We start from the raw sequence: 21,847 nt of genomic DNA on the forward strand, positions 1-21,847 counted from the left end.
TGCCAGCAAGAATCTTTTTCCCATAGGTCATCACACCAGCTCACTAATTTGCACGTTTCAGGCCTTGTGTTACACAGACTGCAGAAGCCTCACTGTGGCAACATGGGTGGCCAACAACGCCTGTGCACTGTCGAGCGATGCAGTACGTGACCCTGTGCTGCAGCTCAGTGTAGAGTCTGTGTCATGTTCAGGACCCAGTGTCCAGACTCCAGAACTTAGGAAGAAATGTAGTGTCATTATATCCTGGTGTCTCCCATCGTGTACCATTTTGTTGCCACCTACAGCTCCTAGGTGCTTGGTCACGGTAGGGCCAGCAACGTTGCTCTCAAAGTACTTTTGTCTAACTGGCTGGCTCAGTGGCACTGCTGTGCGGCTTTGTCCTGCCACTGCTCCTGTGCTGGGGTCTTGTGTGTCTGGGGTCTTGAAACAAGAATACAGAACGCAGTGGGGTGTGTCTTGATGAGAGGCTCATGATCAGTGAGAGACAAGTGCCCCTTGTCCAGTGGAGTGCACCGGGGCTCTGACCCCCGGGTGCTCTGGACAGGAGAAGGAAGACCGCAGCAAGCAGACTGCAGTGCAGGGAGGTGGGGAAACTTGCACCCAGGCCGACAGGTCGTCTGGAGCTCACAGTGACCTGCAGGGCCTCGGCACAGGCAACGCAGCTCACAGCTCCAGAACTCCCACCTACTCCTTCCAAGCATGTAGACTGAAGGTAGAGGCCAAAGGAAGATCATCTCTCCTAGTGGACAAGATGGGACCCAGAACATGCAGAAGAACCTCCACCCTTTACCTTATGTCCTCATCTGTAAGTATGAAGGGCAGGGTGCTGTAGCTCTTCCTGACATAGCACTAATGGGGCCCGCAGCAAGAACATGAGTGGCTAGCCAGGCCCCAATATAATGTGTCCTCAATATATATATATGCCTTACGATATTACTATGGTGGTCTATCATCTTGTAATAAAGAAAAAACTTTGCTTCTATGTAACACCTACTTTTCTTTCAGTACCAGACAGTCTCACTGAGCTAAAGACACTCCATCTTAAAATCCACCAACTTGCAGGACAGGTCTCGATGGATTTGGAAGCCCTGCCCACGGGCCCACCTCTGCAAGTCTTCTCTCCTCCGCAGCATCAGCACAGCATCTCCTCAGATTCAGGAGCTAGGAGTCCCCTTCTCTAGCTCTTTCTCACTCTCTGACAACCGTAGCCAGAAGGCTGGGAGAACCAGAACAGAGCAGGGACAGAGAGCATGGTTCCTGTTGCTGCGTCCTGGTCCACCATCCCCAGCTCACACACAAATACTCTATAGAGGAAAAGATCACTTTCTCCATTAGAGCCACTTAAATTACACAAACCCCCAAAACACAATCCAAATTAAATATTTAAATGAGAAAATAGACCTCAAGCCCAGGTAGGTACAGGCCTACACCTCAAGCCAATGCTTTAGTAAGAGGCCACATGCACAAAAGTCCCACAAGCCAGTCTCCCTCCCTCCCTCCCCCTCTCTCACGAGTGTGTGTGTGTGTGTGTGTGTGTGTGTGTGTGTGTGTGTGTCTTACTATGCAGCCCAAGCTTCCCACCCTCATGCCTCTGCTTCCCAAGTGCTGAGATTACAGACTGTGCCACCACACTGATCCCCCATCTAATATTTTCACTACACTTTTGCGTGCTTAGACACAGTTAGATGCACGAGCACATCCCACTCTCCGACTGCCTACACAATTTAGCACAGGCACACCCTGCACACCCTGGGCATCCCTCAGAGCTATGTGAGCACATTTTCACAATGCTCACCCGACACAAAAATCCCCTAACACTATGATCCTCAGAATGTCATCGGGCAACGTGTAACTACTATTAAATCTGAGGTACATTATAAACCAGAGGAGAAGCCCCTTTCCCCACAACAGAGATGATTTTTAACAGCAACAACAGGCAAATTAGAGCCAATCTAAATCCAACCCCCAAAAAACTTCTAACAACAACTAGAGCACCCTGGTAGGGTAGGTAGGAGGGACTGAACCAGAGGCTGGCAAGGAAGCCTGGACATGGGCAACATACCAGAACATTCTGGTAAGGTAGGTAGGAGGGCCTCAGAGCCAGGGGCTGACAAGGAAGCCTGGACGCAGGCAGGCTGTGTCTGGACTCCAGTGTCACACAAACCATTCTCTTGGTTCTCAGAAGAGCCAAGGCAAAGGCTCTTGGCCTGAGGGCTGTCAGGTAGCCAGGCAACGACTCCACCTCTCCTAAATGGAACTGTAGCCCCAAGACTCTGAGAACATCTAGGGACGGCCAACTGCATGCATATCTCATCTGACAGGACACAGGCCCCTCACTGTCCCATACCCATCCACACAGCTCCCAACCAAGGCTAGCTTTCCTGACTCCCAATCCAGGCACCCAGCCATTCCTGAGTAGAATACATGTGCTCCATTAGCACCAGACCCAAGCTGAAAGGAGGCTGCTCCCTGTCGCCCACCAGGGAAACCCAGGGCATCACCCTGCCAGCCTGTGTGACCTCACTAACTGAATGAGCTGTGCAGAGGCAATCTACAAGGTCCACCTTGTTTTCACAGTTTAAAAGAGCTTTATAAATTAAGACAAATCCACTAGGGTCAGGCAAGCTGGGCGACACTTATTGCAAAGAAGGATGTTAAAAAAAAAAAATCACAGTTTTGATAGTTCTGCAAAAAAAAACTTAGCAAATTTACAACAAAACTGTCAAGTAATTAAAGCAAGGCACTTCACACATGAACTTAAACTGCTAATTAAAATCCCCTCGCTTAATTGACTACATTTGCATATCATTCAACTTGGGAGTATAATTCTTTTAATGGTTTGGGCAACACCATTGTAACACCAGGAAGCAGGAGGCAGCAGGTAAAGCAGGAAAAAAAGACAGCCAACAGCATCAAACACCAGGTGGCAGTCCCAGCAGTACGATGGGGACAGGTCTCAGAACACCATGCCAGCCACAGGATCTGGGCATCGCCCACCAGGGCCTCACCAAACAAGCTAGGGTAGGGTCCCAAGCAAAACACAGGACACCCACAGCAAGGTGCAGCAGGGCTCCTTACAGCTACAGCCCAGCCCAGGACAGCACAAGTCAGGACCAGGGATCAAGTAAACCCTTAGCACCCACAGGTTCTTACAGTATGGCCCTGCTGTCCCCCACCTGCCACCCTGGGTCCACCTCCTGCTAGAATGAGAGAGCCAAGTCAATAAACAAGCACATTAGCCAGAGTGGCGGTATATGGCAGTAAGCTCAAAAGACAAGCCAAGAACAGCCTAGACCACAGAGCAAGATTCCCCCCCCCGCACCCCACCCAAAAGCAACCTCAAAATCAAGGGTTCTCTTCTCTTCCAGAGAAAGGTACCCCAAAATGTTAACCTTCAGGTACAGGGATGAGGTGGAGAAGGGAGAGCACCCCCACCCCAACAACCTACCCAGACCTGGAACACAGAAAGACGAGGTGCTGAAACCAAGCCTGGCTTGTGGATGGCACAAGAGGTCCAGAACTGCCAACCCTGCAGGGAGGCAGGGTGTACCAGCACATCCCAGATACAGGCCCAATGTCACCTGGCCATCTGCAGAACTACAAGGTGCCAGAGGGAGTGCAGGCCAGTGGCCAGGGCCTCTTCACTGTCATGCCCAGGGGCAGAGGAGCCACAGGAGGAAAACAGAAGACAAATTGACCTATTTCCTCCCCTGTGCCTCGCCTCCCCCTCCTGTGCCCCGTTCAGCCTGCACCAGTCTCTCTCTGGAGTGTACCTCGCTTTGGGAAACTAAAGAAACTGGAAGGGGAAGGGCAGAGGTCTGAGAAAGGTTTGTATTGCCTACCAGAGCTTCTCACAGAGGGACCCAGCTACGCCCACCCTCAGGCTACAACAAGAGACTCTCAAGCTGGCCCTGGCAGAGCAGTTGGCACAGAGAAGTCGCTAGTGCCAGCACACACAGGGTCAGCAATACCGCTGTGTAAGCAAATCTGTTTTCTTAAGTGCCCCAACTCCTGCAGGTCACACACCTTCTAGGACTGAGGGCACTCACGAACAAGCCTCCAACTTCCTGGAGGCCTGGGTAATCTCACCCACAGGCACCCCAGCAGGGCAAGAGGGACTTCAACCTCATCTCCAAAAAGAGACACCAAGGTCCAGGGAGAGATGGCAAGGCAGGATAAGCACTTGCTGCACAGGCATGAGACCTGAGTGCAGGTCCCAGCACTCATGCTAGCAGCACGCGCCTGTAACCCAGCCTGAGGCAGGAGACAAGCAGGTCACAGGCCTCCAAGGCCAGCTAGTCTAGCCGAAACAGCCAATTCCAGGTGCAGAGACCCAGCCTCAAAGTAAGGTGGGGAAGGACAGAGAAAGACAACCAACAGCAACCTCTGTTTCCCACAGACAGAGGCACATGACACATGTGCACACAAAAAATAAAAATAAAGTGAAGACAGGCAGTAAGAAGGTGTCTAGAAGCAAAGAACCACATTCCATAGTCAAAACAAAAACTTTTCCATGTTACTCTCAGTGCTGGCAGGCACCGCCTCAAACTGGCCTTCCCAGCAGCTAGACCAGCAATGGCCAGAACAGGCTGAGGGGGCTGCAGAGGCAACAGCCATTTCTCACCCCAGTGACTTACAGACAACACTACACTTAGAAACAACCTGTCAGCTGACAATGTTTTTTCACACAGCAATGGAGTAAACTGACACCAAAGGAGACTCTCAGCAGACAGTGTTCAAGGACCACAGACCACACGTAGCAACATCAGGGTGACACCACATGGCACCCACCAGTTAACACCAGTGCTGTAACCACAACTCCTCACTAAACTGGAAAGCCTGTTCTGGGGACCGTCAATACCCCACAAACACTGTTGCCTCACGCATGGTGATCAGGCCTTCCTTACACTTGTCACCTCATACACAAACCCAGGGCGAGACAGGAAGGGGAAGGGTCACATCAGAGCCCAATTATCACCCTGGTCCTCAGGTCAGCTCCACCTGCCAGCCCGCAAGTCTTCACAGCACGCCATCACCTCTATCAGGTCCTGGAATAAAACTAGCTCCCAGCACCCACGCCAGGCCACTGCTTTTCCCTGAAAGAGCAAGCGGTGGGAGCTACAGGAAGCTGCTCCCAACAAGAGCTGTTTCTTCGCAGTGACCAGCGGACGTTCCAGAGGAAGCCACAGCCAGCTCAGAGAGGGCTGGGAAGAACGTCAACGCTCACAGCGCCAGCCAAGGAAAACATTCCAGGGCTTTCCAAGTACGCCAACTGGAAGTAGGGCCCAGGTACCCCCATGTCAGATGCCTGAGGACAGCCTTATTCAAAGGCCATGATGGGACGGCTGGACAAGCGCAGGGCACCTAGGACGGCTGCAACCCTCTCCCCCTTCCCTCTGCAGCCCTGGCGACCTGGGCCCTGCCAGCAGTGACTGCTTGCTTCCACTGAGTCATCCCTCCACTCCCACAGTCCAGAGACCCAGCTGCGATCAGCCAAAACAAAACACGCCATCCCACCACAGAAGGCAGACGGCTCCCACAGTGCACCCAAGAGCGTGGCGGGCGCGGCGCTACCTCAGTCCGTTACTGAAAGCCCAGCTTCTTTCAGTCATTAGAAGCCGAAAAAGCGAAATCAGAGACACACAAATGCCGAACACCAAGGCAGAGCCTGGGCGACTTCAGTTCCTGCCAAGATCCCTTTATCTGTTTCCACACAGACAGATCAGTGACTCAAAAGAATGCACAGACAAGCATAGCCAAGTCCACTCACAGGACACTTGGTTCTGTCACTGTGTGACCAGATGCACACACCCCTTGAGGCCCTGGCTTTACTACCATTTCCACTTCCACATTTTGGTCCCCGGTTTCAGCAAGTAAGAGGACGCTGGCAGCTGTGAGCACAGAACCCACGATCTGTAGGCAGCAACACACAAGCCTGGAGACAGGACCTGCAGAGACGCAGCTGTGAGCAGTCCCTACTGCACGCTGGCCCTGGTGACGCAGGGCAGTCTCGCAAGTACCTCGACGGGCGGCAAGATCATCAGTACACAGTGCTTCATCTAGAAAAGGGACCAGACTGCAGTGGGTCACAAGAGGACGTGGGGGACACCCTTGCTCAGCATGGTAGGACTCACGAGGTGCCATCAATGGCTACAGTGGATACTGACCAAAGCCTGCTCCTGACCACACAGGGCACAGGAGCAAAGCACCTCCCAGCCAATGATTCCAAGGCCCATCTAAATAATGTGCAGCTCACGAACTCACAGTTCCTCTCCCCTCCCTAGCAGTCAGGGAAAGGACCAGAGAGGTCCCCTCTGTCTGGCTCTCCTAGATTTCACAGAAGTAATCTAGCCTGTGTTTTGATTCAAAACAAAGAAACTTAAAAAACATTTCAGTTGAAACTTGCATAATTCTTCCAAAGGAGAACCCTTCCCCCAGCTTTCGCAATCCTTAGAAAGAGACACTATTGCAGAGCCCAGTCACAGCCCTGCCACCTCACCTCCTGCCCCACAGCAGGGGCAGGCAAGCCCCTCAACCACAGCCTCCCTCCCAGGGCTGCAGAGAGGCAGCTCAGACCTGGCCCAGGGGGCCCCCACCCTGCTCCAGGGCAGGGCTTGGTTCACACTTGGCCCAGACTTCCTCACCATCCACATCCTGTCTGCCCTTGGACACTTCAGACAGACATTACACACACCAGCTGCGGGAGGGTTGAGAAATAGAGTCAATGACCTGACTCCTGGAAGCTTCTAGATGACCCCGGGCCGCCAGTGGGCAGCCAGGGACAGAGGTGAGGACTACTCAATGACCCTGCTTCCTCCAGATGGTGAGGGACCCAAATGGCTCCCCAGAAGGTAGCACGCAGGATGGACAAACAGGCTGACAGGCTATGCTGAGAACTCAGCCCTCTCAGAAGTGAGTGTGCACTCACTGCCCACCACACCTGGCTACAGTGTCCCAGAGCACATTCCCAAGCTACTGTCCCACTCTAGGAAGACTCTCTGGCCTTGGATGGGAAACAGCACCTGGGCAGCACCCTCCTTTTATTTCTAGACCAGGGCTTGACCTCAGGGCCCGGAACCCCACATTCTTGGCCCAAGCATGTGGAGGGGAAAAAAATCAATAGTAACTCTAAGAAAGCCCAGCACAGGACATATCTCAAGGAACACTCTTCAAAAGGAAGCCAGTAGACAGAAGCAGCTGACTTTTTGAAGAGTGCCCACACCTGCAGGTAACCAGGAGACAGGGTCAGAGCACATCAGCACTGTCCTCCCCTATGGCAATCTTCATGGAAGAAAAAAACACAGCTGGGCATAGCGGTACACAAATGTAATCCCACCACTCAGAAGGCAACCAAGAGCGATCACAGCCCACTGAGAGGACTCCTGAACCTGGCACACCTCAGCTGTGCACCCTAAAGCCTGAGCCACGTCCCAAGGCATACCCAGGGCTCAGGGCTCCCTAAAGCTGACCCCCACCCCCACCCCGCCCAGGCTGGGTGCCCCAGTCAGTCCTACCACAAGGAATTCCAACAGTCGACATCAAGTGATTAGTGACAAAACAAAGCCCTGCGAGCCTAGGCTCAACAGCAGAGACGCTGTTACCTAGGACGACCCAACCTTCTTAGACCCGACTTCTTAGACCCACAGATGGGCCTTGCTCTGGCCAGAAGACAGGACGGAGACGCTGTATTACCTGCGGCCAGCCTGGGAAGGCAGTTGCTCTTGATCACAAATCCTCCTATGGGACAGTAGCCACATCCCACAAAGTACGCAGAGTGCCAGCTCCAAGTGCCACTGTCCACATTCATTTCTAAGCTGATACACTGAATCCAACAGCCCAAGAGGAAGAGAGAACTGTCCATCCCAGCTGTGAGGCGGAAGGGAAGGCTTAGAGGCTCCCCATCCATCTGTGCTGCCCCCAGAAAAGTGCTTATAAGACACGTTCAACAGGGGGCTGGAGAGATGGCTCAGAGGTTAAGAGCGCCGTCTGCTCTTCCAGAGGTCCTGAGTTCAATTCCCAGCAACCACATGGTGGCTCACAACCATCTATACTGAGACCTGATGCCCTCTTCTGGCCTGCAAATGTTCATGCAGACAGAACACTATATACATAATAATAAATAAAAATCTTAAAAAAAAAAAGAAGAAGAAGAAGAAGACACGTTCAACAAAGCAGTGGTCCCAATTTACATGAGGAAATGAGGCACAGAAGGGTTAAGCAATTTGCTCAAACTCACACAACTAGTGCGGAAGAGGGTGGGAATTGAAACCAACTCCATGAGGTTCCACAGGAGAATTGGCTCCCTACAGATCTGCAGGGAAAGAAGCCATGGGGGTTCCTTGGAATGACTGATTCACTGAGGGTCCAGACAGCCTGCGTTTTCTTCAATGCTTTACCAGCAGGAAATGAACACTTCCTGTTTCCCCATGACATAAGGAGGCCACTGCAGAAGACCACCAGCCTTCACATTGTCACAGCAGTGCTAACAAGCCAAGGCTGTGAGTACAGCGGTCTGCACCAAGGTTTTCAGGCTCAAAGCTGCAACCCCCCTACACACACACACACACTCACACACACACACACACACACACACACACACACACACACACACACACACAGCTGAGCACAGACCCACAACTCCACCTCACCCAGGCCAATCCTACCTGATCCAGGCAGACCCCACCTCAGTCAGAGAACAGAGCAGCCAAGTGTCAACAGAGCATCAAGGACTCTGCAGCTTCCCACCATGGGCCCAAGAACCCACCTTCCTACAAAGCACTCAGCTCAAGCCTAGTTCAAGAGAGCCCAAAGGCCTATCCACAGAGCACACCCTGCAGCTCCAGTGCATTCTTTGTTCCCTGTGGTCTGTCCTCCTCGGTAGACCAAAAATATTAATATAAGCTACGAAGGACGAGTAAGGCACCCAGTGGATGGGAGCAGGCACCGAGGCCACTTCTCTTAGGACAAGCCACGTGTGGGCAGTCGTGGGCCTGCCACCACGCAGACTGATATGTCCCCACCTTCCTGGGTGCTACCTATGTTTTATGAATATAAGCACACGGTGGTCCTGTGGGGACTCAAAAGGACAGTCCAGCCCAAACCCTCAATTACAGACTTGTAGAGGCAAGGGCGTAAGCAACGCTAATGGCAGAGGCTGGGAGCATGCCACAAAGAGGAAAGCACTCAGGAGCTAGCCAAAGCATAGAACCCCAGCTGAAGCCACCACTGCCCACCACTGCCTGCGCAGAGCTGAAGACACAAGCACTTGAGACAGTTCTCCTCACTCCCTTAAATGAGGTGGGAGCACTACCTGGGCAGCCATCGACAGGGAAGAGCAGCTACAAACCATGGCAGAACTGCCCAAGCATATTACCAACGGCTCAGCGCACTGCCCTACCTTCTAACCCCATGGTGGCATGGGCATCCGATGGGCACCTGAACCCAAAGCACCTCAAACCCAGAACCACAGGACTTGAGAGCACTTAAAACAGGAGTCTACCCTACTCGGCAGCGGCTGGGACAAAGGGACCATTCCAGCCCCCTAAGCCGAGACAGAAAACCACAAGCACACAGCACCAGAGCAGACAGACACAAACACAGACACACCCAATTCAGACAAGATTCTTTCACTGCTTCCAAGATAAGAGGCGTGAGAGCTTCCCAGAGGCACAGCCTCAGCAGTCCCACATGTCTACAGGGGTCCCCGCAAGTCCACCAGCCACCATGCAACATGACTGCCTCAAGCCACAGTAGCTGACACCGGTGCAGCCATCCCAGGCGCACAGGGCCCACATCAGCCTGCCTGCAGGCAAGTCCATCTGAAAACTCCCTCCTGCAACCTCTGCCAGCGGTGCACTGCCCTGCCTGGGGCAGCAGTGCACAGAACACACAGCAAATGCACACTCTGTGCAGCCCCCAAAGAATGAGGCGAGCATCCTTCTTCAAAGGCCCCCCCCCACGACTCTGACACTCTGCTGGAGGGGCGCCCAGAGAAAACCGGGCTGCAGCATCTATTCACAGATTTAGGAAAGAAAAAAAAAGTTTGATGCAATAGCTGAATTAATTAGGTCTCCCAAGAATAGCTGAGCCAATGCAGCATTCTGTGTGTGCAATTTAATAAGCCTGGATATTTAAAAGTTACAGATACTTAAGGATGCATATGCAAAGAAACTTCCTGTGGACTGCAGTGAATGGCTTAGGTATCCAGTGGCCCAGGAAATGCCCAAGCAGACCCCACAAAGCTTTCTCTGACTCACATACAGCACAGCCTGGGCTGATAGGCCTCCACACCACGCACAAGAGCAACAGAAGGAAGTGGGTGAGTTCAAAGAAACTGCAGACCATCAGCAACTCCGACAGGCAGGGCTCTGCTACCCCTGACCAGGGCAAGTGCCAAATCCCTGCCAAGACAGCTAGCTAGCTTCGCGTTAGTTGTGTGTGCCTCCCGTGGCTTTAAAGACAAAACAGGGGAGCCAGGACACATGCCCGGCTAAATCAGGACCCCAGGAAGGCATCCTGGGCATCAGAGTGGCGAGGAAAGGGGCGAGCTTCGTTCTCGTTAGGGCACCTCTGCTAAGGACCCATGGAGCTCTGGGCCGGAAAGTCACAGCCTAGGTCCAGGCAGTCTAACCTCGAAGAGCTTGAGGTAGCCTTTTTCTCGGACCTTCAGGGCTTGGCCTATGTGGTCAAGAATTATCTATCTGCCCTGAGAGGACTTTTTCATTCCCTCTATTCCAGGAGGGCAGCGCTCAGACTGCACGAAGGTGGCCTTACAGCCTTAGCCACAGAAAGACCGGCAAGACCCATCAATTTCCCGAAACCAAAACAACCCAAGGCCAGATAAGGTCGAACCTACAAGGGCCAACCTTTAGAACCCAGAGCCCCAAGTTTGGGAAGACCCCAACCCCCACCCAGGGCACGGCTTGCCAACCCCTCCAAGACCTGGGGCCACTCACCCTGGGCACCCTCCGCTTGTACTTGTTGGCATAGTCGAACTTCTCCTTCACATCGTCCAGGCAGCGGCCAAGGCGGGCCTGCTCCTCCTTGCCTGTGTAGTCCTGGCTCAGCAGGATGTAGGCCCGCCAGTTGGCTGAGTCGAAGCCCCAGTGGCAGGTCCGGTTCTCCAGGGCCTTGTGCGAATGTACCACGAACTTGTGCGGCGGGTACATGAGGCGGCAGTCGAGGCACTGGATGCAGGCGGCGCTAGGACTGCTGTACAGCTCGGGCACCAGCAGCCCCTTACACTTGCCGAAGCACTCGTGGTACACGCGGACGCTGCGTTCGCTGAGCTCCAGGCCCAGCGCCAAGCTGGCCGCCAGCTCCTTCTTGCAAGGCGGCGGGTAGGCGCCGCCGTAGAGCAGCGCGTTGCACAGGCGCTCGGCGTCCGTCTTGGTGATGAGCCCGCACGAGGGCGCGGAGAAGGGCAGGATGCCCATGACTTTGAGGATCTCCAGCTGGTCGGCCGTGCAGCGCGAGCAGTAGATGTGCAGCTCGTCGCACACCGAGTTGATCTGCTGCAGTGAGAAGTCGCGCAGCACCGAGTTGAGGATCTGCGGCAGGCACAGACGCTTCTCGCCTCCCACCACGAAACAAGAGATGGTCTCCCCTTCCAGCACGGTCTCACAGCGCTCGGTGGAGCGGTCCGACGGCATGAAGAAGGGCCCGGGAAGTACCGGCGGCGGCGGCTGCATGGCAGGCAGGTGCAGCACGGGCGGCGGCTCCGCGGCAGTGGGCACCGGCGCCGGCACTGTGGCCGCACCCGCCTCCTTGGCGCTCTCCTTCTTGTAGGCCTCCTGCGCCCAGCGCGCCGAGAAGGCGGCCGGGCCGCCCAGCGAGCTCATGGAGCTCAGGTGGAACTGCTCCAGCGTCTTCTGCAGCCCCGGGTGCGGCTGGAAGCCGCCCCGGCTGGCCGCCGCAGCTTCCATGGTGCGATCGGGCTCCCCCGGCCGCTCCCGCTCCCGTGCGCCCGGGCCCCCACGGCCTCCGCCGCCGCCCCGCGCACCCCGCCGCCGCCCGCGACCGCGGCCACGACCGCCCCCCGTCGCTGGCTCACGGCCGATCACGGCCCCGGCCTCGGCCTCGCCCGGGGTCGCGAAGGCGAAGGCGGGCGGGGCGAAGGGGTCCCGCCGCTGGAGCCCGCCGCCGCCCGGGCCCGGCGCCACATCCACGCGCCCCGCGCCGCGCCCGCCGCCGCCCGGGCCCCCCGCGCGCCCCCCGCGCGCCCCCCGGGCTCTAGGCGCGGGGCATGCCCCGGCGCGCGCCGCCAACGCCAACGCCAACGCTCGCGGGCCCGGGGCTCGCGGGGGGCGCGCGGGCAGGTGCCGGCGCCGCGAGGCGCGAATCGCCGCGGCGGCCGAGGCCGAGGGGCCCGGGAGGAGCGGGGGCGCGGGCGCGGGGCCCGCCGGGCCGTCCTCGCGCGGCGCGCCGCCGCCGCCCCGCTCCTCCCACCGCGCGGCGCCCGCTCGGCTCGTCCCGGCGGTGCTGGCCGGCCGCGTCGCGCCCGCCGCCGGCCCCTGGCGGCCTGCCCACCCGCGCGGCCGCCCGCCGGCTCCCGGGGCGGCGGAGGCGCCTCTGGCCCGCGGCCTCAGAGCGCCGCGGCGGCGCGGGGCTCGGCGCACTCGGCGCACATCTTTCCGGCGGCTCGCTCCGGCTCGGACTGAGCGCCGGGAGCTGAGCTCACGCCGCCGCGCGCCGCCCCGCCCCGTACCGCCCCGCCCCGCCCGCGCCGGCCCCGCCTCCCGCGTTGTTTGTTGCGGTGCGTCCGCCTCAGCCCGAGTGCGGGCCAGGAATGTGACCAGCTCCGGGCTGGCTCTTCCAAGAACGCGCGCTCCCCCTCCCGGGCTCGGTGGCGCTCGGCTACGCCCGGACCGGACTCGGCCAAGCTCGGCTTCGTCCGCCCACTCCTCGCCACAGCTCGACTCCGCTCGGGTCCCCCGGGCAGGAGCTCGGCGCCGCTCGGCACTGCTCGGTCTGGCTCGGCCCCGCTCGGCCATACTCGGTTCTTCTCGGCCCCGCCTCGTTAAGGCCGCTGGAGGCGGCCACAGCGGAGGCGCCTGGGGGCCCCCCTTCCGGCCGAGGCGGCTTCCTGCGCGGCCGGGAAGTCTCCGGTCTTGCTGCCACCACTGTATTGGGGGCCCCCCGAAACCCACAAAGCCCCTGCCACAACCACAGGTCAGCTGAGTGGCGGTCCGCAGTAGACCTGCGCCACCGCCGCCATGCGTCCCGGAGTCCCCGTTCTGCAGAGGCAATCCTCACACTTACAGGATGCTGTGACCTCAACACCTAGTCCTGGTGCTCTGCGAGACCCGGACGCCACGAGACACCCCGGGGTGCACTCATAACAAGGACACCACAGGACAAACCCCAGGTGCCCTTAGTAACAAGGTTGCCACAAGACATCTGGGTCCCCATATAAGATCGTCTCAAAGCGCCCTAGGGTCTCCTCACGACCTAAGTCCTTGTTTCCATACGATAGCGGCCCCACAACACCCATTCCAGGTCCCTACATAAGGACACCACAGAATACTGATGCTGAGAAAATATAACACGCACACGCGCGCACACACACAGTCCAGTTGCCTACAGAACCCATACCTCACAAAGGTCTGCACAAAGTACATCTGGGCTTCTATGTGCACTGACTGAGGGAGCTCACCTAATGAGATAAAGAACTCCACACGGAGGCAGAGGCAGGCAGATCGCTGTGAGTTCGAAGCCAGCCTGGTCTAAAAAGAGCCCAGGACAGCCAAGGCTACACAGAGAAACCCTGTCTCGAAAAACATAAATAAATAAATATTAAAAACTGCGAACTGGGGATGTCAGGAGGCACCACTGTGGAAAGTCCCTGTGTCACCAGTGGGTGACATCAAACACGCACCCCCGTGAACTAATACAGGGACCTGCAGCTTCTGTCTACTGACCCTGTTGTGTGAGGTGGGCACTTTGGGAGGACGAAATCCTGCATCCTGCTTTGAAGAAGCTGTGCCTGGCAGCTGTTGACCATTCGTGAGCCACTGCTTAGGAATAGCTTGGATAGCAGATCTCCCGTGAGTCTCAAGACTGCAGCCTCCAGGACTAGGAACATAGTACCCATCTGTACCAGCTTACGGCCTGAGTAAGACACCACTGCCTGCCACGCAGTACACTGCTGTACCCTGGGATCATACAGGAAGGAGGTGTGGGTAAAGAGCCCTAGGAAGCAAGGAAGGTCTCAGACTGGCATCTGTGGCTTCAAGGCTTCCCCTCCATTCAACCCACAGGGTGAGGGCAGCTGTGACAGACAGAGCTAGCAGGGCCCCATGCTCTCCCTGAACCCAGCGGAAGATTTCCACCTGCTAGCTCTCTTCCTTCAACCCCTCCCACAGCTGTTCTGGCCCGGTACACGGTCACACTACGGGCTAGGCCGCCATGTGGATAAAGAGATCATCTAGACCCAGCACAGCCATGCTGGGTGGAAGTGCTGGAGGCTCCGGACCGGCCAGGAGGACACCCAGCATGCAGGCAGAGGCAGGGACCCATCTGCACCGGGGGTCCCCCTCCCTGACTGGCCACACTGGTGTGCTTGGACAGCTGGCCAAATGCTTGTCCATCTTCTACATGTGCACTTGCTGATCTCCCTCGACAAGTGTCAGCTAGGGCCTGGGACTGATAGGAAGGAGACCACGTTCTGACCTGCGTGGCTTCCGTTATCCTGTGAGAGACTTAACAGTGGAGAGGCAGACCTGCCCACACAGAAGCAAACTGGTGAGGGCTTGAGGAGCAGGGTTGGGGTTGGGCTGGCTCTAGACACACACAGAGAAGACTTCCTAGGGGATAGACTCCTGGGAGTAAGAAGCAAGCAGCTTGGAGACTGGCTGACAACTGCAGGATCAGAGAGAGTCCCTGTGTGCTCCTCTTCTCAGGGGACTCAGCAGGGGTGCACTGTGAGAGCCAAGCCAACAGCCCCACAGACACCTTCCCAGACCCAGATCTTCAGGGCAGGGCAGAGCCCCTGGCCCTGAACCTACCACCCCTTGGGATGGGAAAAGATCTGTAGCACCCTGGCATAAACTGCCATTTTAAATCGTTACCGTTTCCAAACCTTGAATGTGACCCGGGTATAGTGCCTCACATGTAACCCTAGCACTTGGGAGCTTGAGAGTTGAAAAACTGAGGCGGGCGTGGTGGCACACACCTTTAATCCCAACACTCGGGAGGCAGAGGCAGGTGGATTGCTGTAAGTTTGAGGCCAGCCTGGTCTACAAAGCAAGTCCAGGACAGCCCAGGCTACACAGAGAAACCCTGTCTCAAAAAACCAAAAAAATAAAAAAGAAGAAAGAAAAACCACTAGTTAATTGAGATCCAGACTAGCGAAGGAGCTACAGAGTACAATTGTGTCCCAAAACAAACAAACAAAATCATTCAGTGAGAAAAAAAAAATTAGTAACATGAGTGAAAGACTTCTGTCTAGTTTAGGCTACACTAAAAACAGACACTTAGAAGACAGATTTCAGGGTTTCTTTAGAAGGCCCTTCCAGAAAGCACAGGTGGGTTCTGAGAATGTAAGGGAAGAAAGAGGGGTGTGGGGTAAAGCTTTTAACCCACTGGCCACCAGCAGGAGGACCCTCACCTGCAAGGAACTTAGGCCCAGGGCCAGAGACCCAATGTAGAGGGGCTTGCCCAGAGGTGGGCGTTATTCTCAATGGAATAAGGGGCTGCGGGAAGGTGGCTCAGTTATGAGCTTGCTTCATAACATAAGGACCTGAATTCCGGTCCATACTACCCATGTGAAAAGGTCCACCACAGTACACACCTGCAGCCCCGACGCTGGGAAAGTAGAGACAGGAGGGGCCTGGGACTCGCTGGGAGCTGGCACGATGGCTTAGCAGGTTAAGGCACTTGTCACCAAGCTTGACGATTGGAGTCTGCCCGCTGGGGTCCTACGCAGTCGACGGAGAGATCTGACTCCACACATTATCACGTAGTCTGCCCTCCACTGTGGTGCACGTGCAGACTGATAGCACACACACACAAATAAATAAACAATTTTAAAGATGGTGAATGATTGGGGAAGCCACCTAACATTGACCTCTATCCTTCACACGTATGTGCACATATGTATGCGCGCTGACAAATGCGTGTTCATATATTACCACACGTGTGCACACGCACACAAAACACAGAAAGGGAAAGCACGTGACATAAAAGCAGACATGGTGGTGAGGGGGCAAGTAGAGGACTAATAGGGGGTAGGGAGAGTGGCAAGAGAGCAGTGCGGAACAGGGATGGATAAGAAGAAAAGAAAAATTACCTGCTGGGCGTGGTGGCGCACACCTATACTCCCAGCACTGGGGAAGCAGAGGCAGCTGTATCGCTGTGAGTTCGAGGCCAGCCTGGTCTACACAGCAAATCCAGGACAGCCAAGGTTACACAGAGAAACCCTGTCTTGGAAAAAAGAAAGAAAAAAGAAAACTACCTGCATATGAAAATGCCATAGTGAAATTCATTACTTTGTGTGCTAACTTAAAAATTATTAAAAGGCAGCCAGGCAGAGGTGGCACACACCTTTAATCCCAGCACTTGGGAGGCAGAGGCAGGCGGATCTCCGTGACTCCGAGGCCAGCCTGGACTACAGAGCGAGTTCCAGGACAGCCAGAGCTGTTACACAGAGAAACCCTGTCTCAAAAAACCAAAAATACATAAACAAATAAATAATAATAAAAAATTTAAGGGTATGTATAGAAAGGAGGGAAGGGACTTGCGATATTGGATTGGAGTCAGTGATGCTGTGTGACTTCCCGTCATATCTACACACATGTGTTTGCACAGACACGGGAACTGCTCCTGGCTTTGTCCACTGGGGGAGGGACTCTGAGCATGAGTGAGCCATGCAAGGCACAAACCTTGGCTTTCGCATCTCATTCTCCTGAAAAGACCCAGAGCCTGGGGAGGAACACTGAGAAACAGCTGAGTCTGGGAGAGCAAGAGGGAAGACCTCCAAGAAAGGCAAGAGCGGGGCCCACAGGAGGGCTTTGCGGAGCTCCCCTGGCCAGACCAGACGGTGTGTTGGTAACAGAACAGGACGGGTAGCGATCGCAAAGGTAAGAAAGCACAAGGTCGCCGGGTGGTGGTGGCTCACGCCTTTAATCCCAGCACTCGGGAGGCAGAGGCAGGAGGGTTGCTGTGAGTTCGAGGCCAGTCTGGTCTACAAAGCGAGTCCAGGACAGCCAAGGCTACACAGAGAAACCCTGTCTCGAAACCCCTCCCCTCCCCCCAAAAAAGAAAAAAAGAAAGAAAGAAAGAAAGAAAGAAGCATGGTGGGACTCACTGAAAGCACAGCTGGAGATTGAAGGCCAATCAGCGGGAATCTCGGGACAGATCCCGCCCATTGAGGATAGGGGTTAATGCTGGTATGGGACAGAGTTGAGGTCAATCGGTCCATTCTGAAACAATGGTGCGTGATGGGCTTCTGTTAAAACAAGAACTAAGTAGGGGCTGTCCAGTCTGTGAGGACAATCAGCTCGGACTGATAGAGAGGCTGAAGGACCCAAGAAAACATGGAACCAAGCAGGATGCATTTAATTGGCTCAAACTAGGTGGAGAGCTTGTTGTAAGATACAAGAAGGATATCCTTAGATCTACCGAAAATTCAGGAAAGTTAAAAAAAAAAAAAAAAAAAAAGGAAATACTAACTTCCAGAAAAACAAAGAGAAAAATACAAGCATAATTTGCTACTTGGCTCAGCAGTGAATAATATTTACATAGTTATAACGATATAAATGACTTAACAAGGAATTAGCATGGTGCATGGAAAGCACTGAGTAAGAGCCCCGCCCCCGACTCCATGTGGCAGTGTGCATTTTTAATCCCAGAACTCAGGAGGCAGAGGCAGGCGAGGCCTGGTCTACAGAGTGAATTCCAGGACAGCCAGAGCTACACAGAGAAACCCTGTCTCAAAACAAAACAACACTCACACGCACTCATGCACACACAGCATGAAGAACCTCATCCTCAGTTACGTCTTGTCTTAGCTGCTAGACTCAGGACAGAAAGGGACTCATAATTAATACAAAGAGTGGTAAGACAAAAATATTGGAAAAGATTGAGGGAGGCTGACTCAGGAAACGGCTTGGAAGGCAGAGGAGATAAGCCTAGGAAGAGGCTTATAGTACATCTTGAAATTATCCCGACTTCGGGGGCTTTAAAAAATATATAATAATTTGGTTTATTATTATTGTATGTGCTTGCCACAGCTCACACATGGAGGTCAAGTCAGGTCTCTCTTTGCACCATGTGAGTCTCAGGGACCAAACTCAGGTCACCAGGCTTGGGAGCAAGCCCTTTACCCTCTGAGCTGTCTCCTCAGACCTGGTGCTCTTTTTTTTTTTTTTTTTTTTTTTTTAAGATTTATTTATTATCTAGACAGTATGCATCAGATCACATTACAGATGGTTGTGAGCCACCATGTGGTTGCTGGGAACTGAACTCAGGACCTCTGGAGGAGCAGTCAGTGCTCTTAACCGCTGAGCCATCTCGTCAGACCTGGTGCTCTTACTTTTTGTTCCTTCTGTGTATCTGCACTTCACCTGTAAACAGTAAATAAGCAGGGGCTAGAGATACAGTTCAGAGTGCTTGCCTGTCGTTATGAAGCCATGGGTTCAATCCACACCACCACCAAGTAATCCCAGTAGGCGGGAGGCAAAGGCAGGCAGATCTCTGTGAGTTCGAGGCCAGCCTGGTCTACAAAGCGAGTACAGGACAGCCAAGGCTACACAGAGAAACCCTGTCTCAAAAAAAACACCCCCCCCAAAAGCAAAGGGGGAAAAAAGGCAAAATTTAAAGATAAAAATACTAAATTAAGAGGAAATAAAAAATATTTAAATAAAGAACAACCCTAACCCTAAGCTAAAAATAAACAATGGCTCAGAGGGCAAAGGGGCTTGCTGCCAAGCTTGGTGACCGCAGTCTGAGCCCTGAGACTCACATGGTGGGAAAAGAGCCAATTACCAGAAGCTGTCTGTCCTCGGACCTTCGTGTGCATGCTGCTGCACTTATGCACATGTGTGCACACACACATAAAACAAATAAATGCAATTTGAAAACAAGCAAACCAGCCAGCCGTGGTGGTGCATGCCTTTAATCCCAGCATTCAGGAGGCAGAGGCAGGTGGATCTCTATGAGTTCGAGGTCTACAAAGTGAGTTCCAGGACAGCCAAGGCTAACACAGAGAGACCCTGTCTTGAAAAGAAAGAAAGAAAGAAAGAAAGGAAAAGAAAAGAAAGAAAAGATGATTAGTGGTACATACAGCTCAGTAGCAGTGTTTCCCAGTGTATACAAAGTTCTGGGATTGATCCCCAGAAGTGTGTGGGGCAGGAAGAAGGAATAAAATGGAAATAATTGTTAACAACTTTTAGATGTATTTATTTTATTATCTTGTGTCTTGCCTGCATCTTTGTTTGTGTATTGTGTGCCTGCTGGGGTCAGAAGTGGGCATCATGTCGTATGGGACAACTGTGAGCTGCCTTGTATGTGCTCGGAATAGAACCCAGGTCCTCCGCAACAGTAACAAGTGCTCTTAGTCTCCTAGCTAACTCTCTAGCCTCTGTAAAATGTGTGTTTTAAAAAAGATTTATTATTATGTATATAGCACTCTGGATGCATGTACACCTGCAGGCCAGAAGAGGGCGTCAGATCTCATTACAGATGGTTGTGAGCCACCATGTGGTTGTTGGGAATTGAACTCAGGACCTCTGGAGAAGCAGTCAGTGCCCTTAACCTCTGAGACATCTCTCCAGCCCTCATAAAATGTTTTTAAACTGAGCTCAATCACTATGGATGCTCCCAGATATGGCACTTTGATTTCATGTGCTCCTGTGTGGTGCTGGGTGTTGGGCTTGCATTCTAGTACTGAGGAAAAACCACAGACTGGTACTTAGAAATTTCACAGCCAGGACAGCCAAGGCTAAACAGAGAAACCCTGTCTCAAAAAATAAACAACAACAAACCAAGAAAGTAGGTTTTACAGAGCGAAGGAGCCCATAGGTATTTTAAATTTTCTTCTTTGTGTACACCTGTGTTTTCTAGTTTTCTAGAGAAGATGCTCTTGGTTTTGTTGGTGTTCCTTGTTGGTTCTCTCTAGGCCGTTCTAGCCAGGAGAACTTCCCCCACAGTGGGAATTTCGGTAAGGTCAGCCACATTGCCCACACAGGGTCATTGGTGGTCTTAGCCACATGCCTGCTTCCCCCGGGATGGTTCTGAGCCAGAGTGTGTTTGGGGTCATTTTGTGGGTCCCATATTCCTGCAGGCTGATCTTCCTCCAACACACAGGAAGCGAGGACCAGAAGGCTTGTCCTAGGGTTGTACCTGTACGTTGTCTCCTATTTGTGATCTGTGGGAACTGGAGCCCAGCATACTGCAGCAGAGGCTAACCCTACAGCGGCTGACCTCCTCAGTCAGCACTGGGCCCAGACCCTGCCCCCCCCCCCCGCGTTCAGCAGTGCACCCTAGCAACCTCTGACCCTTGACATCCTGCAGGTGGAAAGAAGGAAAGAAAGAAAAGTGGGGGGGGGCTCTTTTCTGTGTCAAACAAGAGTTGCCTCACTGCCAACCTACAGAGGGCAACTGTGGGGCCACCAGCTTCTGAGGCCAGCGGTCAATCTCAGGAGCCCAATGACCCAGGACCTGGCCTGAGGAGGCAGGATGAGCTCTTGGACCCTTCTCTTAAGACCCCTAACCCCTTCTGCGCACTTGAGTTCTAAGTGTGAGGGCACAGCATTAGGAATAAGAGGGTGCCCACCCTGAGCAGCTTGGTGCCTGGAGCTGATGCTGTGATCAAAGCTTACGGACAGCCAGAAGGGCATTCCAGCAAGGGCCGGACTGGAAGAGCTGCAAACAGCCTGGACACCCTGCCCTACAGTCCCACCAAAGCCTCCTAGACCCTGTCCCCCGAAGCAGGCTGTGCTGCCTTGGAATGCGCACCTAGCTGGCAACAGCCTGCCTCAGGCTCCAGACACACTGCGCTGATCACAGCATTGCCGCCTCCTATCCACGGCCCACAGTGCTCTGCCAGGCCTGAGCCCTCAGGCTAAAACTGTGGTCACCGGTAGCCGAAGGGTTCATGGATAAAACATGAGGGCAGAAGGCTCAGGGGCTGCAGGGCAGAGGGGGCAGGGGTTGTGGCAGCACCAATGCATCCTGTGGGTTCCCTTTGCTGTAGTTTTGCCTGACATGTGAGCAACAATGCCACTGTCATTGTCATGTAAAGGTTTAGTCTGCTTTTCAAGAGTTAAAGTCAGTTTTCTTTTTTTCTTTCTTTTCTCCCTGCCCCCCCCCACCTCAACCCCCAGAGCTGAGGCCCGAACCCAGGGCCTTGGGCTTGCTGAGCAAGCGCTGAGCTAAATCCCCAACCCCTAAGGTCAGATCTCAGTGCCTCTCCCAGGGCCCAAAGCTGCAGTGCTGTCAGAAATAAGCACAGAACTTTGTGTGCCACGAGATCAGAAGGCCTGGCGGCAGGTTTATTTCTCCTTGAGGCTCAAAGGGTCGTGTTAGGGTCCATACGGCACACGGCACGAGAGCATTTGAGGACAATGACAGGTGAGGGGCTGGGAGGTCAAGGTGAGTTGTGCTTGTAGGCCTCCTGCAGAGAGCACAGGGTCAGACCCCAGGGGCCTTGAGGAGCCCCTATGCAGGCCCTACCCATGAACCATGCCTGATGTACCTCCCAGAAAACAGGCATGGCCCTGAGATCTTCCGTGAGTCGGCCCTCAAGGCCAGACCAGGCCCTCAGGAGAGCCTGGGCCCTTTCCTTTTCTCCATGCTTTTCCCCTTAGGGGGTCAGGGCCCTGCTGAGCACTTCAGGCAGCCCCAGTCC

The 21,847-nt window shown here is 54.2% G+C and overlaps 1 protein-coding gene across 2 annotated transcripts in view; it reads right to left on the reverse strand.

The window, feature by feature from the left end:
* The window catches only part of Ski (SKI proto-oncogene), a 65,139-nt gene extending 53,157 nt beyond the window's left edge, over positions 1-11,982 (reverse strand). For both annotated transcript variants that reach the window (XM_051172136.1, XM_051172134.1), the window contains exon 1: positions 10,956-11,982. In XM_051172136.1, coding sequence (XP_051028093.1) covers positions 10,956-11,924 — 969 coding nt within the window. In that variant the 5' untranslated portion in view covers positions 11,925-11,982. The remainder of the gene's footprint in view (positions 1-10,955) is intronic.
* Positions 11,983-21,847: the final 9,865 nt, after the last annotated feature.

This window comes from Acomys russatus, chromosome 29 (assembly GCF_903995435.1).
Source record: "Acomys russatus chromosome 29, mAcoRus1.1, whole genome shotgun sequence".
NCBI classification, from domain to species: domain Eukaryota; kingdom Metazoa; phylum Chordata; class Mammalia; order Rodentia; family Muridae; genus Acomys; species Acomys russatus.